This window comes from Pelecanus crispus, chromosome 1 (genome assembly GCF_030463565.1).
Source record: "Pelecanus crispus isolate bPelCri1 chromosome 1, bPelCri1.pri, whole genome shotgun sequence".
In the NCBI taxonomy this organism is placed as follows: Eukaryota; Metazoa; Chordata; class Aves; order Pelecaniformes; family Pelecanidae; genus Pelecanus; species Pelecanus crispus.
This window is the reverse complement of record NC_134643.1, coordinates 207,370,461-207,386,132: the sequence shown is the minus strand read 5'-3', so window position 1 is coordinate 207,386,132 and position 15,672 is coordinate 207,370,461. Positions and strand designations below refer to the sequence as shown.

At 39.9% G+C, this 15,672-nt stretch overlaps 1 protein-coding gene across 2 annotated transcripts in view; it reads left to right on the top strand.

Annotated features, from left to right (window-relative positions):
* MPHOSPH8 (M-phase phosphoprotein 8) overlaps nucleotides 1-15,672 on the top strand; it is a 29,256-nt gene that overhangs the window by 5,222 nt on the left and 8,362 nt on the right. The window contains exons 3-10 of one of the 2 annotated variants that reach the window (XM_075725996.1): nucleotides 887-1,741; nucleotides 4,777-4,873; nucleotides 6,029-6,274; nucleotides 6,718-6,843; nucleotides 6,930-7,018; nucleotides 8,201-8,341; nucleotides 9,127-9,213; nucleotides 11,137-11,291. In XM_075725996.1, the coding sequence (XP_075582111.1) occupies nucleotides 887-1,741; nucleotides 4,777-4,873; nucleotides 6,029-6,274; nucleotides 6,718-6,843; nucleotides 6,930-7,018; nucleotides 8,201-8,341; nucleotides 9,127-9,213; nucleotides 11,137-11,291 (1,796 nt within the window). The remainder of the gene's footprint in view (nucleotides 1-886; nucleotides 1,742-4,776; nucleotides 4,874-6,028; nucleotides 6,275-6,717; nucleotides 6,844-6,929; nucleotides 7,019-8,200; nucleotides 8,342-9,126; nucleotides 9,214-11,136; nucleotides 11,292-15,672) is intronic. The other variant, XM_075726003.1, reaches the window with a different exon arrangement.

Sequence of the window (15,672 nt, the reverse complement as noted above, 5' to 3'; positions counted from 1 at the left end):
ACCTTCCAATATCTTACACTGAAAAGGTGTTCCCTACCTAGGCTCTGCTAATGGGGGGAGGGAGAAGGGAAGGCATTTGGGAATTAAGAAGAGTTAAGAATTAAGAATCCCTTTGATCTGGAAGTGTTTTGTTTCATGTGAAACTGAATAATCTTGCTGCTCTCTGGTTAGGGATTTTTTTATTAATTGACAGGTTTGCTTGTAGACTCTAAATCCATCTAAACTCTATTTCAGTTTTTAATGGGACTATATAAATGATGTATGGTCATTTTAGTTTGCTTTTGACAACACAGACAACCCCCGTCCCTACCCACATGCATATTGTCTTGTCAGTGAAGCTGGGCAGTGCTCAATTCACCCTCCTGCTTTGTGGAGAAGATTGATGAATTTTTGCATGTTAACCATGAAATTTGGTAAGATAGGAATACAGAAAAATTAATTGCAAGGAGGCAACATGTGGCTTTTTCTTTAACTGCTCAGTTTGAAAATGAAGTGTAAGAATCTTCTTTGAAAACTGTTACCCTACTTCTGGGAAACCTATAGGTAAATTTTACAAAATCAGGTTAATTGTTTTTGATGTAAAATAGTTCAGATTTAGTTCTGTTCTGGGATCTGGTTATTGAATATCTGATTGGTTTACTTGACTTTTTCATGTATTGATTCTCATCCAAGCAGTTACTAATGTAATTTAGGTAAGTGAGCTAGAATTGTATTTACAAATTTTACAATTTGGCAATGAGGAGTGATGTTTGCAGTGATAAAAAGATTAAAGTGTTTAAAAAGTTACTTTTCCCAAGCACCACCACTACCATTTTTGTATAGTTTACACCAAAGTGATACAATTTAACGGGGAAAGAAATCTGTTCTTTTTTCCCCTATCTTTTAGAAACTATCTCTAAATGATGATGTGTTTGAAGCAGAATCTGACAGTGACTGGCAAAGTGAAACAAAAGATGATGTTTCACCAAAGAAGAAGAAGAAGAAGTCAAAAGATGGAAAGGAGAGAAGTCCAGATGATCTGAAGAAGAAAAAGTCTAAGTCTGCAAAACTCAAAGAAAAACGCAGAACAGAATGTGAAAATTCCTCAGATACTTTGGTTTCAGATTCGAAACCAAAAAAAAGGACTTCAGAAACCAAGGAGGATTCAAAGGACCCAAAGAAGCAGAGGAAAGAAGATCCTAAAGACATCAAGAAAAAGAAGGGAGAAGTTAAAGATTTAAAAATAAAATCTAAAGAAGATTCTAAAGAAAATAAAAAATCACGGAAGGAGAGGCATGGAGATGTTCAGTTTGACTCAGAATCAAGTACTCTAGACGACGTATTTTCTCAAGGAACTGATAATGAAAATTCAGACTTAAATTCTGAAAATAAAGACGAGAAGCAAAAGGTAGTAACTGGAGAAGAGAGGTTGGAACAAGAAATTGCTGAAAAAGATTCCATTGCTGATAGGCATCTTGATGGATCAGCAAGTAATGAAGATGATAGTATTGATGTTAAGGTTAAAAGAAAGAAGAAAAAAATTCAGAAAGCTGAAGATTATAAAGAGGAAGGTAGAAAATTGGAAACTCAAGATACCTATTTAGAGAAGAGAAGCATGCACAAAAAGCAAAAAGGTCAAGAAAAAGTAAAAATGGTACCCGGAGAGTTGGAGAAAGTGTCACCTGCTCCTTCACCAGTGCAGAAGGGTTTGAAATGGAGCACTGATGAAAGAGGGTGCAAGTCCACCGATTCAGCTGGGGAGGTAAGCAATGTTAAGGCATTGGGGTGGGGGCTGGGGAATAAATCGTACATCTTTGAGGTACAGATATCTCAAAAGGCCACTGTTCATGATAGCAAAGAGAAAAATACAAATTGGGAAGTTAATGAGCTGGATGAAGCTGAAGAAAGGCCCGCTGCACAATGTATAGGAGACGCTGAAAAATTTCTGGATTCTGGACACTGTAAATGAGGGAGCACTTTAGGAGAAAAGGATGTCCTTAAATGTGAAGGTATGAGTTTCTCCTCTTTGTTATGCGTACTTACTTAGAATGAAATTTACTGTTCCTCCAAAGCCATTTTTAGCTTTGTTCCCCTCACCTTCCACAGTTGCCTCAGTTTGGCTTTTTTCTACTTCTGTAGCAAGACATTCAGCCTTGAGCAACTATCCATCCAACACTGCACAATGAAGTGCACTTCTGAGCTAGAACACACACTTGATCTCTCTCAAAAACCAGGCACTCCATTGTACCTTACATGTGTTAGCACGTACCTGAGAATTGGAATGCTGAAATCGCTTCTAAACCCAAGTCTCCCAGACAATTGTGCAGCTGGCTTGTCTTGTTAGAATTCCTGGGGTGCTTATAGAAGATGCTTAGTTTCATGACATGGTTTCGTATTAATTACAAATTCTGTACCTGTTCTGAGAAATGAGCTAAGCAAATACTGGAATATTTATTTTTTCCTTATTTAATACCGTAGTGTTTTGAGAAAAGCAGGATGGTAAAGGTAAAAGGGGGGAAAAAAAAAAAGGGGAAAAAAAAACCCCCAATATTTCTGGAATGTTTCTGAGAATATTATTTCTTTCAGCTGCTTCAGAGTGTTCTAAGACAGTTTGCAGTTCATAAAACTTTGGCTGCTCAGAGAAGCCCCTTTCTGATTTGTATCAGGATTGCAGCCAAAACACCTTGATACTTACTGGATTACATCCCACTTCTTCTGAGGCCATAATTCTGTGGCGGCAAGTTTCTTCTGTAGGTTCAGCTGTGGTCCTCTGCTTAAGATTGTTGTATGTGTGGACTAGGCTGCCTTAAACATAAGGAAGTTGATTTTGGGGTACAGAATTACGTGGCGTAATCTCAGAGTAGAGCTACACAAAATAGCGTGTTTGCAAGAGCTTAGCGGTGAAAGCTGTTGTAAACAAGGTTAAGCAATTACTATGAGGCATAGCCCAGTTTCAAAAAGTTACTTAATTAACTGAAATGGTATGGCCCTTTATTACTCAAGTATGTTTTCGTAGTTCGAGGCTATAGCATTCATGAGAGAGAGACATCAGTGATGATAATCAGGTAAATCTTTGGGATTCTGTTTTAGTTACCAGTAGTATAAAAATCCTGTCACCCCAAACATGAAGAAGTCAACAGCAAATGAAAGTTGGTTTGCTTATGGCTCTTCAGCCAGCAGTCTCAATAAGTTGTCTGTATGCCTTTCTCATGATCATGCGCTGTGGAAGGTCATGCTCCAAGGTACCAAGGAAGCAAGGAAAGCATTCTGCTCTTAGCTTCTTTTTCAGTCTAGGAGGATTAAACAATGTTTTCTGTAACTGGTTAGTTACTCTCCAGAGCAGCTGTGGCCTTACTATATGGGTGGGTTTGGTGGAGAGTTGTGGAGGTTTTTTGGCTTCACTAAATTGTTGGCCCAAGCAGATTATTCTTTTCAAATAAAATCATTGCATATGTTTCAGCTACCTGTCTTTCTTTATGTATTTCTGATTACAGAACACTGTCACATCAATTTATAATACAGTATTCTCTGTTTGGAGTCCATTTGCATGCTGAGCCATTCTTTCCATTCGATTTGCGTCCAAAAATAAACGTGCAGTGTACGCTCTGCATCTGATCAGTATTGGAAATCTGGCATAGAATTCAGGATTACTGATTTTAACAGCTCCTCTGTGTAGCAAATATCTGGTAATCCGTTTAGTAAGTTATGGGTCTCCTCCTAAATACTGGGCATCTGCCGGGATTAACAGCTCTCTGTGCTACTAGTTAATCATGCCAGTGATCAAAAGCTGAGGTTGGGGGGGGAGGGAGGGGTTGAGACGGCTGGTTAAATGTCTCAGCTCTGCTAACACTATGATATGCCAAATTCATCTATTTTAGTTTAAGTTTTTCCCGTGTCAGAGAAATGGTAGCATTTAATGATAAATTGAGTCTGTAGTTCTCGTGGGGACATCTTTTGGGGCAGTTTTTCAGAAAGCCCATGCTATTCCATGTACCAGGTTAGTGTCAGGGACTGATACAAAGCCATGCCAAGGAGCCTTGTCCCACCTGCTCTGCAGTTTGGAATTTGCTGGCTGAATCGAGAGCGAGAGACGATTACAGGAAGAGAAAGGCAGCCTTTGGTGGAGGCAGTTGAAATCTATTTTGGTAAATTTGATCATATATCTACATCTACCATAAATTTCTTCTGTGATACTGGATACTATACTGCTAAGCTCAGTCTTCTGTGTGGATATGGTGGGTTTGGGTGGATTTTTCTGAGTGTCTGTTTTTCACAAATGACTGTTGCCATAACATCCTGTATGTGTAAACTGGAAAACTTGGAACCTTCTGTATACAAATGTCAGGTTTTCTTAGTTAAGGTTCAAGTCAGTGCTATCATAACTGCTTTGAATATGATGCCACAAAGATGTTAAATACTTTGAAATAATTACATTCTATTCAGATTTGGTATTTGGAACAAATGAAAAGTTCATAATTTTGAATTTTCTTCAAAATGCTGGTTTTAGCATATCTTCACCTCATGCCATAAAGCACCTTGCATGGCTGGGATGCAGTAAAAATCTGAATTAAAGTAATTTTATTTTGGAAATAACACCTCATCTCTTGCAGAAGAAGCCTTCACAGACTTAACTCCTGACTCACCTGTTTAATTCTTTCTTAGGAATGTTCACAACTCTCTTATATACAGGTTTCAGTAGTATTAATTTTAAATATATTTTATTGTTGGAGTGGTGAAATTAGTTTATTTCCCATTTTTTCTATACCACTTTAATTTGATCCTTGTTCTCAATATTAGGAGAAAGAAGTAAAGAAAACTGAAACAAAAGAAAAATCTCAAAAGAAAGAGTGTGAAAAAGAAGAAAAGAACAGAAAAGAACAAAAGGGCCTAAAAAGTAAGTGCTAACTGCTTAATAGAGAGAAGGGAAAGACCCTTCAGGACATTCTCCTCCTATTTCTGTAAGAGCGGCTATTGTGTATAGTTTTGTAACACATACCAGAAACAAGAATTTCTGCTTTTATTTTAGGAAGCAAAAGTCTGCTGTTTAATGGCATTGTTAATATATGCTTCATGAGAGTGCTGTATGTACTTTCATGTATGAAGCATGGAAGTGTATAGAAATCTAATGTTTTTGTAGACAAGTCAAGATTTTGCCCTTTTTCACTTAATATTGTCAACTATGCTTCTGTGGCATGTAACGGTAATCTTTTCTTTTTTTTAGAGGAATTCATCCAGCTATTGGCTATTTCCAGAAGTGTTCTGATGATACTAGGAATACACACTTCTTATGTTTAGAAAAACTAGTAGAGGTTCCCGTCAGACAAACTTCTTGCCTCTTGCTTTAGCCACAATGATGAGTTATATTATACAACCCTTAAAATATCACCAGAACTGAATGGTTTGATACATGAAGAAAAATGTCTAGGTTGTATTTCTGTTCTTAATAGTATAATGGAGCATTAATGTTACCACTCTTGATCTCAGTAAAATTCTGGATGATTTTATTCAAGATAAATTCCCTCACTAATCTGATGAGGATGAACTGCGGAAAACCAGGTAGCTCCACCTTTGATAACCATGAATGGATCTAGGAGGAACTATGATGCTTCAAATAGCTGTTGCTAGGGAAACATATTTCAATGAAAGTAGCATGGATGCTTACAGTGCTTAGGAAAAGCAGTAACAAACAGAATGATTAATTATGGTTCCTTATACAGCACCTGTCCTTCGTCTGTTCATCAGAGATACTGAAACATATTTTCAAAGTAGTAATTTACGCATAATTCTAAACTACATTTCATAAAAAAGAAGATGGTACCGTGTTGAAAACAGTCAGAACTCGGACTTGCCAGAGTAGCTGGAGGTGAACTAGCTCTTCCCAATTTTTGGCTTATGTTACTAAGCTTGCTCCTACGTTTCAGCAATGATTAACTTAGGGAAAGAGAAGAGACCTTTTCTAAATGGACTCTGGTCACTCACTTAAACTTTGTTATGTAATAGTCTTTAGTGGCTCAAGTAGTCACTCTTGGTAACTGTCTTAATATTCTAGGCTTTAAGGACATCAAAAGTGCATTTGACTTTAATGTAGCTTCAGAAGAAAAAAGTGAATATTCTGAGAATAACTGCAAAAGAGAAGAATCTTCGCTAGAATATAAATTCATAGAAGAATTAAAATCAAAAGACAGCAAGGTGTACAAGGAAAGGAGGAACATAAGAGATGAAACAGACACATGGACTTATATTGCTGCAGAAGGTGATCGAGAAGTAGTGGATGTGTGTCAAATGGAGAAATCTGGTGAGCAGTAGAAACAAATGCAGGGGAAAGTTGAGCACTGGCACTTACTATTTTCTCCATTCCTGCTTGCATCTTTTAGTGCTCCAATTCTTGTCTCCCCAGGAGGCTGAAATGATGTTTTCTTTTGAAACTCTCTGATAACTTTTCAGTGTGTTTCTGCTATTACAGTAATGGAGTGTTCGCCATCTCTTATCAATTCAGCCTAATTTATTACAACAAAGAAACAGTTTGTTTCAAGTAAAAGCATTTTATGTTCATTTGTAACGTAGCCTTCATTGTTTGGAACCATTCCACGCTGACTTCCAGAGTCTGTTTGAATGAAAAGTAGTAGTACATTAAGCTGCTGATCATTAAAGCAAGGGCAAGTGATGAATGGTTTGGAAATTTATGTTACTTACCATTTATTTTATGTTTTTTCTTCCATAAAATCAAATACATGATAGATGGCAAGCAGCAAGTCTTGAGTTTGGGTATGGACATGCAGTTAGAATGGCTGACACTAGAAGACTTTCAGAACCATCTTGATGGAGTAGATGAGAATCGTGTGTCAACAGAACCGATATCAAGTAGTGAGTAGTTGCTGGGAGGAAGGGACATTTCTTAGCTGGCTTTTCAAAGTGAAATATCCTATAACTGCATTGAATTTATTTTCTAGCTCTCCTGAGGGATGCTGTTAAAAGTGGAGATTATATGACAGTAAAGATGGCACTTTCTTCAAATGAGAAGTATAATCTGGATCAAGAGGTAATTTTTCTGCAGTAGAAGCGGGGGAAGAGTGCGCATTTGGATTGTTTGAAAAGTTTTCCCCTCTTGCTAGAAGCAGATTTCTGTCTCACCTTGGGAAAAAAAGCACAAGTGAGAAAAGTGAGTACAGACTCACACAAGATGAGTACAGAATTTGAGGCTTCAGTATTTGTTACCCACTTCTTCCAAAGAAAAAATGAAGTTTGATAGAAGTAAAGTTTGATAGGAGCATCCCAGTAGCTGGATTTGCAGCAGATTTGCCTGCTGGATTTAACTGAATGTTAAATTTAGAACTGTACATGGTATAAGGAATGATGATACCCATCAGGTCAAGTGGCTAAACTATGTTAAACATATATACATGAGGAAAAAAAAAATTGGAATGTTCTCTTTGACAGACTGGGACCACTTCACTCCATGAATAATTAGTTTTCTGCCAGTTCTTCATCAGCTGTGTTCTTGCTGGTTTTTCTTTCAACGATCTGTTTTCCTGTTAAATAGTACTGTAGTTCCATTTTTGAGGATTAAAATCTCTGATACCAGTATTTTCACTGGTGATCTTGTGTAGTTGTGTTATGTGGTATTTTAAGAACTATATGTTATGCTAAGACATCTGTAGCATAGTAGAAAAGATACCAAATGAACTACTGAGGCAAGCATGTGTTCTTTGAATTATAGTGCCTGGTGAAAAATGCGAGAATGAGTGAGGAGACTGGCCACTCACAGAAGTCTCTTCATACTTCGATAAAATGCAAAAGCAGCATTGTGATAACAGCTGACTTGACCCACTGTGTCTTGCCTCCAGTGGCTGCTGATTTCTTTTTCCACTGTCTTGCTGTCTTCCCCACCCTCAGATACCTTGCCGCCTTTCTTCTTGGCTCATTCTGGTTTTCGTCCTTCTTGTTCTGGTCCTCGTAATGTTACAGGTTTTGCAGATTATGGAGCTCGGAGTGTGAGGCCTGTGGACAGAAGTGGGAGGTGATAGTTCGTCAGTATCTGGCAGCCATGTATGTGTGAATTCTTCTGCCAGGGAGGGGAATCTTTGTGAAACCTGTTGACGCACTTGCAATTTTTGTCTTGCGGCTTTGATTTATCTTAAAGTATTTGGGGGTTTTTTGGGGTTTGGAGGGGTTTTTTGGGTTTTTTTTTTTCCTTTGTAATGGCAATGATTTCTTCTGGCAGGACTCGAGTGGAATGACACTAGTAATGCTTGCTGCTGCTGGTGGGCACGATGACCTTCTCCGGGTCCTAATCAGGAAAGGAGCTAAAGTTAATGGTAGACAGAAAAATGGAACAACTGCATTAATACAGGCAGCTGAGAAGGTTGGCTTCATTATTGTCGTATTTGTGGCTCTTGGCTCTTTTACTTATGTTTAAAAGTGGTACACAATTTTTTTTCCTTTGGATGGTGCCTGAAAAGTAGTTAGCAGGGTATAGTGGGGTGACCTCTTAACTGCATAATTTCAGCAGCTGTGGTTACTGTGGTGTAAATAAATTCTGATCACAAACCCTACCCTGAGTAGAGAATATCATAGGGCTACCTAGAGGGAAAGTGGAGGCAAAGGATATCTCTGAATTTGTCGTGGGGGTTGAAGTTCTCATTTTAGAAGTGCTTGTTATGATCTCTGGCTACACAGGATCCAAACTTGGGAGACTTTGAGAGCAAATCTCTGGTTAAGCAGGGTTTACTGTTTGAGAGTTGGGAGATGGAGACAGTGGCAAGCTTTTCTCAAACTAAGACCAGTTAGACTGGTAAGTTAGAGAATGTTTCATGGGTGTGCTCTTTCGTTAAAGTTGGTTCATGTGTTTTCGCATATACAGTAGATAGAAGGCCAAAAGGGAGCTCAATTCCAGTTTGGTGATTAATGCAAACATACTGTTTTCTTCTTGTGGTGTTCACTATTGCAAAAAAGTAAGAATTGTAAATACGGCTGTCTACTTGCCTGAGTCTGAATTGCTCTTTATTAGCCATAGGAGAGAACAATGTTAATCGTGTCATGCCTCATGCTTTGGATTTTACTGATGGATTTTAAATAAATGCCACTTTATATTCTGAAACAAACCAGAATATTTTCTACTTACTTGTCTTGTGGTTTTGTTTTTTTCAGAATTTTCTAACAACAGTAGCTATTCTTCTGGAAGCTGGAGCATATGTGAACATGCAGCAGAGCAGTGGTGAAACTGCTTTAATGAAGGTAAATTCAGTGTTTGTCCTGACACAGTTTAATAGTAAATACTTTTGGCAAACAAACAAAACAAAAGCATATCTGTAGAGTTGATTTAGGGGAACATGTACTATGTTTTAAATACAAATACTACTGTTAGTTATTCTAGGCAGTGTTTTAATCCATTTTTCTAATAAATGCAGATGCCATCAGCATACAATGCTAAATGTAGCTCATCATCCTCTTCTATTATTTGACTCAAGATGTGGTCTTAAAACTGAGACAATCTGGTAGTCAGCAGGAAGAGAAAAATTCCAGAAAGGAGAAACACTTGAGTGTTGCTGTGATTTACTTTTGCCATTTCATTGCAGGCCAGAAGTAAAATAACCGGTTTGCAGTCTCCTTCCCACTGCCTGTTCTGCACCTTTACTCCCTCCCATCACAAAGGAATTTTTTTTTTTATTTTGTTTTAATGGGAAAATTCTAAGACCCTTAAAACAGTCTGTGCTCCTCTTTTTTTCTTTTTTTTTTCTTTGTTCATACCAAATAATTCCACCAAAGTTCCCCTTCCTGATAAACTTGCTGTATTTATATGTAGGCTGTTAAGGCAATTTTTTTGCAGAGGAGATTAGAAAAGCTTTTCTGTCCAAGACAGTGTGGTATTGTTTCTCTTCTGTCCTCTGGAAGGCTTAACAAGTGTGGGGAATTCACATTTTCTGTAAAGAAAATGGTAACACACTTGTGGTTTCCTCAGCCACTTCAGTCCAAATTCTCTTCATAATTTGGCTACCTCCATGAACCTCAGTTTTGACCTTCATTGTTTTTAAAGGTTTTTATTAGTATTTGTTGCACAGCTGTACATACTTTCTAATTGGCAGCCTGCAGTGACTTATTACAGATATTTGTTTTGCTGTGCAGATACAAAGAAAAAGAATAGGGTCTTCATTTCCAGTAACTTACTGGAACAAGTTTAGCCATGTGTGGATAAACATAGAAATGTGTTATCAAGTCACTCTTATTTAACCTTAGGAGTTGGATCATACTTTTTGAAAGAGAGAAAAAGTCCTGGCACTTAATTCCTTTCTCTGAGGTGGTGTGTGATTTTTATGGGTTTCTTGTTTGGGGAGCAGATGGGTTTGTTTATTTATGGAAGATTACGGATTGAAAACACAGGTGAAAGTTCAGAGCTGAGACAAATTTCAGAAGTTAGCTTCTGAAACAGGCCTCATAAAGGTAGAAATTTCTCTCTCTTGTACATTTCCCTAATTCGTCCGAGTGAAGTGTTTGAACACAAGTGGTCAAGAGCATGTGTTTGCATTCTTCAGAGTAGGGCTTTTTTTACATTTTCCTGTTGTCAAGTCTTCGGTTGACATGCCCTGAAATTCTCATTGTAACATTGAACAGCATTGGACACTTCGGCAGTTGATAACAGTGACTAACATAACTAGATAACAATTTGGGGCAAATTCTGTTAATTTACTACACACCTGAAGTACCATTTGAACTGGGATTCCTAGAAACAGACACTTGGGAGTGTTACTTAAGTGATTCTGAATACTTCTGCAGAAACCCATTTATTCAGGTAAACAATTGCAAGAAAGTTCACAGTTACTGAACTCCAGCAGGTTACATGTTTTCACAGAACTTTTGGGTTTATCTGTTTGTTTATTTATTTTCTAATTAAGTCCACTTAGTAACCCTCAGTGTTGCTGCTTCTGTGGGATCAGGTGTGTAGTGTTGCTTGGGTAAAGATAAAATATTTATGGAGTGTGATCCTGAGTTTCCAGTTGTGTTACCATTTGCTGAGCAAATACCTAAACTTGTTTTCTGAATTGTAAATAATTTTGGATTTTAATTCATTTCCACAGTTCTGCCTACTCCAATGTTATGCTGTGTTCTAACGGGGGAATTGTCGTTGTTTTCCATCCTTCTATCTCCCCACTTTTTGCACAGGCTTGTAAAAGAGGGAATTCTGATATAGTGCGGCTTATGATTGAAAGTGGAGCAGACTGTAACATTTTGTCAAAGCATCAGAACAGTGCACTGCATTTTGCTAAACAATGTAATAATGCACTGGTGTATGATCAGCTCAAGAGTCATTTGGAAAAGTGAGTAAACTGTACTTTGAAGTTTGTTCTGGTAAAGTTTGCAATACTGGGCATGTCAATTTTGGTTTAAGTCAAGGGGAAGAGGGGGAGTTTTCAGGAAAGAAAACCGATCTGGTTTGGGCAGAAAGCTAACTAATAAATCATGTGAAATGAAAATGATGTGAGCTAACAGAATTAGCAGGCACTTGCTTAAACACTGAGTAAAAAGATGGAAAGGAGGAAAAGGGAATTACTAGAAGTGAAAGATTCCTTAAACTAGAGATACAGCAATCAGAAAAACTAAAAAGTGTATAGCACTGGGTAGGTGAATGTAAACTCTTGTTAGGGCATGCCAAATAAAATACCTTGCTAAAAAGCATAAAAAAACCAGAAACAAACAAAAGAACACCAAACAAAAATACCATGAAAAGTCAGTGCAGATAGTTAGGGTGTTGTTGGACCCTTAAATGTCAGCTGAGAGTGCCTTTCATGCCAGTAAATGATGGAAATAAAAATCTTCATGCAACAGAATGACTGAAGAGCAGTGCAGTCAGTGTATGCGGTATGTGAAGCATTCATGTCATATGGTCATATAAAGTATACTGAGCTGAAGAACCTCAGTGTACACAAGTCTGTGGGACCTGATGAGATGCATTCCAGAGTCCTGAGGGAGTTGGCTGATGTAGTTGCCAAGCCACTCTCTATGATATTTGAAAAGTCCTGGCAGTCAGGTGAAGTCCCTGCTGACTGGAAAAAGGGGAATGTTGTGCCCATTTTTAAAAAGGGAAGAAAGGAGGAGCCTGGGAACTACTGACCTGTCAGCCTCACCTCTGTGCCTGGGAAGATCATGGAACAGATCTTCCTAGAAGATATGCTCAAGCACATGGAGGACAGGGAGGTGATTCGAGACAGCCAGCATGGATTCACCAAGGGCAAGTCCTGCCTGACCAACCTAGTGGCTTTCTATGAAGGAGTGACTGCATCAGTGGACAAGGCAAAAGCAATGAATGTCATCTATTTGGACTTCTGTAAAGCGTTCGACACAGTCCCCCACAACATCCTTCTCTCTAAATTGGGGAGATATGGATTTGATGGGTGGACTGTTCAGTGGATAAGGAATTGGCTGGATGGTTGCATCCAGAGGGTAGTGGTCAATGGCTTGATGTCCACATGGAGACCGGTGACAAGTGGGGTCCCTCAGGGGTCTGCACTGGGACCAGTGCTGTTTAATATATTCATCAATGACATAGACAGTGGGATTGAGTGTACCCTCAGTAAGTTTGCAGACAACACCAAGCTGAGTGGTGTGGTTGACACACCAGAAGGATGAGATGTCATCCAAAGGGACCTCATGAGGTTCAACAAGGCCAAGTGCAAGGTACTGCACCTGGGACGGGGCAACCTCCAATATCAGTACAGGCTGGGGGATGAAGGGATTGAGAGCAGCGCTGCAGAGAAGGGCTTGGGGGTACTGGTGGATGAAAAGCTGGACATGAGCCAACAAGGTGCACTTGCAGCCCAGAAAGCCACCCGTATCCTGGGATGCATCAAAAGCAGTGTGGCCAGCAGGTCAAGGGAGGTGATTCTGCCCCTCTGCTCTGCTCTGGTGAGACCTCACCTGCAGTGCTGCGTCCAGCTCTGGAGCCCTCAGCACGAGAAGGACATGGACCTGCTGGAGTGGGTCCAGAGGAGGGCCACCAAAATGATCCGAGGGCTGGAGCACCTCTCCTACGAGGCCAGGCTGAGAGAGCTGGGCTTGTTCAGCCTGGAGAAGAGAAGGCTGCGAGGAGACCTTATTGTGGCCTTCCAGTACTTAAAGGGGGCCTATAGGAAGGATGGGGACAATCTTTTTAGCAAGGCCTGTTGTGACAGGACAAGGAGTAATGGTTTTAAACTAAAGAAGAATAGATTTAGACTAGACATAAGGAAGAAATCTTTTACAATGAGGGTGGTGAAGCACTGGAACAGGTTGCCCAGAGAGGTAGTGGAGGCCCCATCCCTGGCAACATTCCAGGTCAGGTTGGATGGGGCTCTGAGCAACCTGATCTGGTTAAAGCTGTCCCTGCTCACTGCAGGGGGGTTGGGCTAGATGACCTCTAAAGGTCCCTTCCAACCCAAAGCATTCTATGATTCTATGATATGCATGCTAAATGGAGACAAAATAAACATAAAGAGAAGAAGCAAGCTCTTTAAATATCATTTTGGAAGAATACTGATAGTTAACCTGTCAGGGCGGAAAATCATAACCAGCAGTCTCTAAACTTGGAGAAGACTCAAGGAGGGTCTCAGAGCTTCTGCAGCAGGTGAGATTTTGCCCTGAATGCATAGTTAGTGCTGGAAGAACACTGTCTCAGGTTTATGATGATTTTATTCTAATGATTTATCTATATAATACAAGAATCCAATTTATCAAGTAGTTTGTAGTCAAAGCTCATTCTCTCCTATCTTAGTGTTTAGAAAGCCCTGGCTGTTTTCTGTCTCTGATCTCTTGTTTCCCATCAGCTGACATCCTAAATCTGTCTTGACAGAAACTGCCTTGTAATGGTCACTGACATATGCTGTAGTACTACCAATATTCTTATTCTATTTTAAATAGTTACTAGTGCTCTTTCCTTTAGAATGTTATTAAATGCTAAATTTAAGCATGCTGTGTCTAAAAAGTAAAATCTATAAGCAGATACTCATATATGATTATTGCAGCCTAGAGCTGCTTGCCCAGGACCCTGTCCAGGCAGTTTTTTAATATCTCCAAAGATATCCAAGACCTGACCTCTCTGGGCAACCTGTGCCAGTGCTTAGTTACTCTCACAGTGAAAAAGTTTCCTGATGTTCAGAGGGAGCCTTTCACTTTGTGTCATAGTTCCTTGTCCAGTTACTGGGCACCACTGAAAAGAGCCTGGCTCCATCCTCTTTGCACCCTCACTTCAGTTATTTATTGAGAGAGAGAGAGACTCTCACCCTCTCTCACCCTCTCTCACCCTCCCCCCCCCCCCCCCCCGATCCCCCTGAGCCTTCTCTTCTCCAGGCTGAACAGTCCCAGCTCTCTCAGCCTTTTATCATAGGACAGATGCTCAGTCCCTCCATCATCTTCATGGCCTTTCATTGGACTCTCTCCAGTATGTCCATGTCTCTTTTGTAGTGAGGAGCCTGGAACTGGGCGTAGTGCTCCAGGCCCTCTCCCTTGACCTGCCGGCAGTACTGTGCCTAACGCGGCTCAGGGTACCATTGGCCGCCTTTGCAGCAAGGGCACGTTGTTGGCTCGTGTTCAGCCTGGTGTCTGCCAGGTCCTTTCTGCCAAGCTGCGCTCCAGCTGGCTGGCCCCCAGCATGTCCTGGTGCCTGGGGTTATTCCTCTCCAGGTGCAGGACTTCGCGCTTCTCTTTGTTGAACTTCACGAGGTTCCCGTTGGCCCATTTCTCCAGCGTGTCGAGGTCCCTCTGGATGGCAGTATGACCCTCTGGTGAATCAGCCACTCCTCCCAGTTTGGTGTCATCTGCAAACTTGCAGAGGGTACACTGTCCCATCATCCAGACTATTAATGAAGGTGTTAAACAGGACCGGACCCAGTATTAACCCCAGGGGTACACCAGTAATGACTGGCTTCCAACTAGACTTTGTGCTACTGATTTTAGCTGAACTAGTGTGTTCTGATCCAGTTTCATACTGGGAGGAAAGTATTGTGATGCCAGTATTTTTAATGCAGTGTAAAGCTTGTCTGAGGTATTGTAGATCATTGCATCTAACTTCTGTCCTGAGCAGATAGAAGCTGTAAGGAATGTTTTCTTCTTACAGCAGGCTAAATGGAAAGAAAATTGCTAAAGGCATAAAAACTAATAATAATTTTTCAAACATAGAAAAGTTGTTAAAGTGAGCAGGAGAAGTTGAAGTGGATAAATGGAGTATGCTGAATCTTGCCCAGGGAAGGAAATCATGACTTGTGAGTTAAGGTTTTGAAGGCAACAGCAAGCATGCAGATAAAAGTGGTCTGGTACCTGCTGTTCCGCATATCAAAACTTTGCCACTCATTCACTACTTGATGCCTTTTCCAGTTTGTTTCCTGTTTAAAATCTGCCACCTTCAGTTTTGGCTAATCTGAATAATGAGTTTTGGAAGATCTTGAACATGTAATTTTGCCAGTGAAATGGCAGTTGAAATTAAATACTGATAAATGCAAAGTGATGTCCAGGGAGTATCACTCCAGTAATGTGAACTATACAGGGAGTAACATAGCTCTTGCCAACTGAAGAAGCTTCTAGACTCATTACATGAAAATACTAGTTCAGTGCTTCTTGTCAGTCAAAAACGAAGATAATATAGTAGTAGTGGAGCTGAAAATAAAATGTAAATCCGTGGTGTCCGAATGCCTTAAATAGCACATGCCATGCCAGTTACGTTGTTTCAAA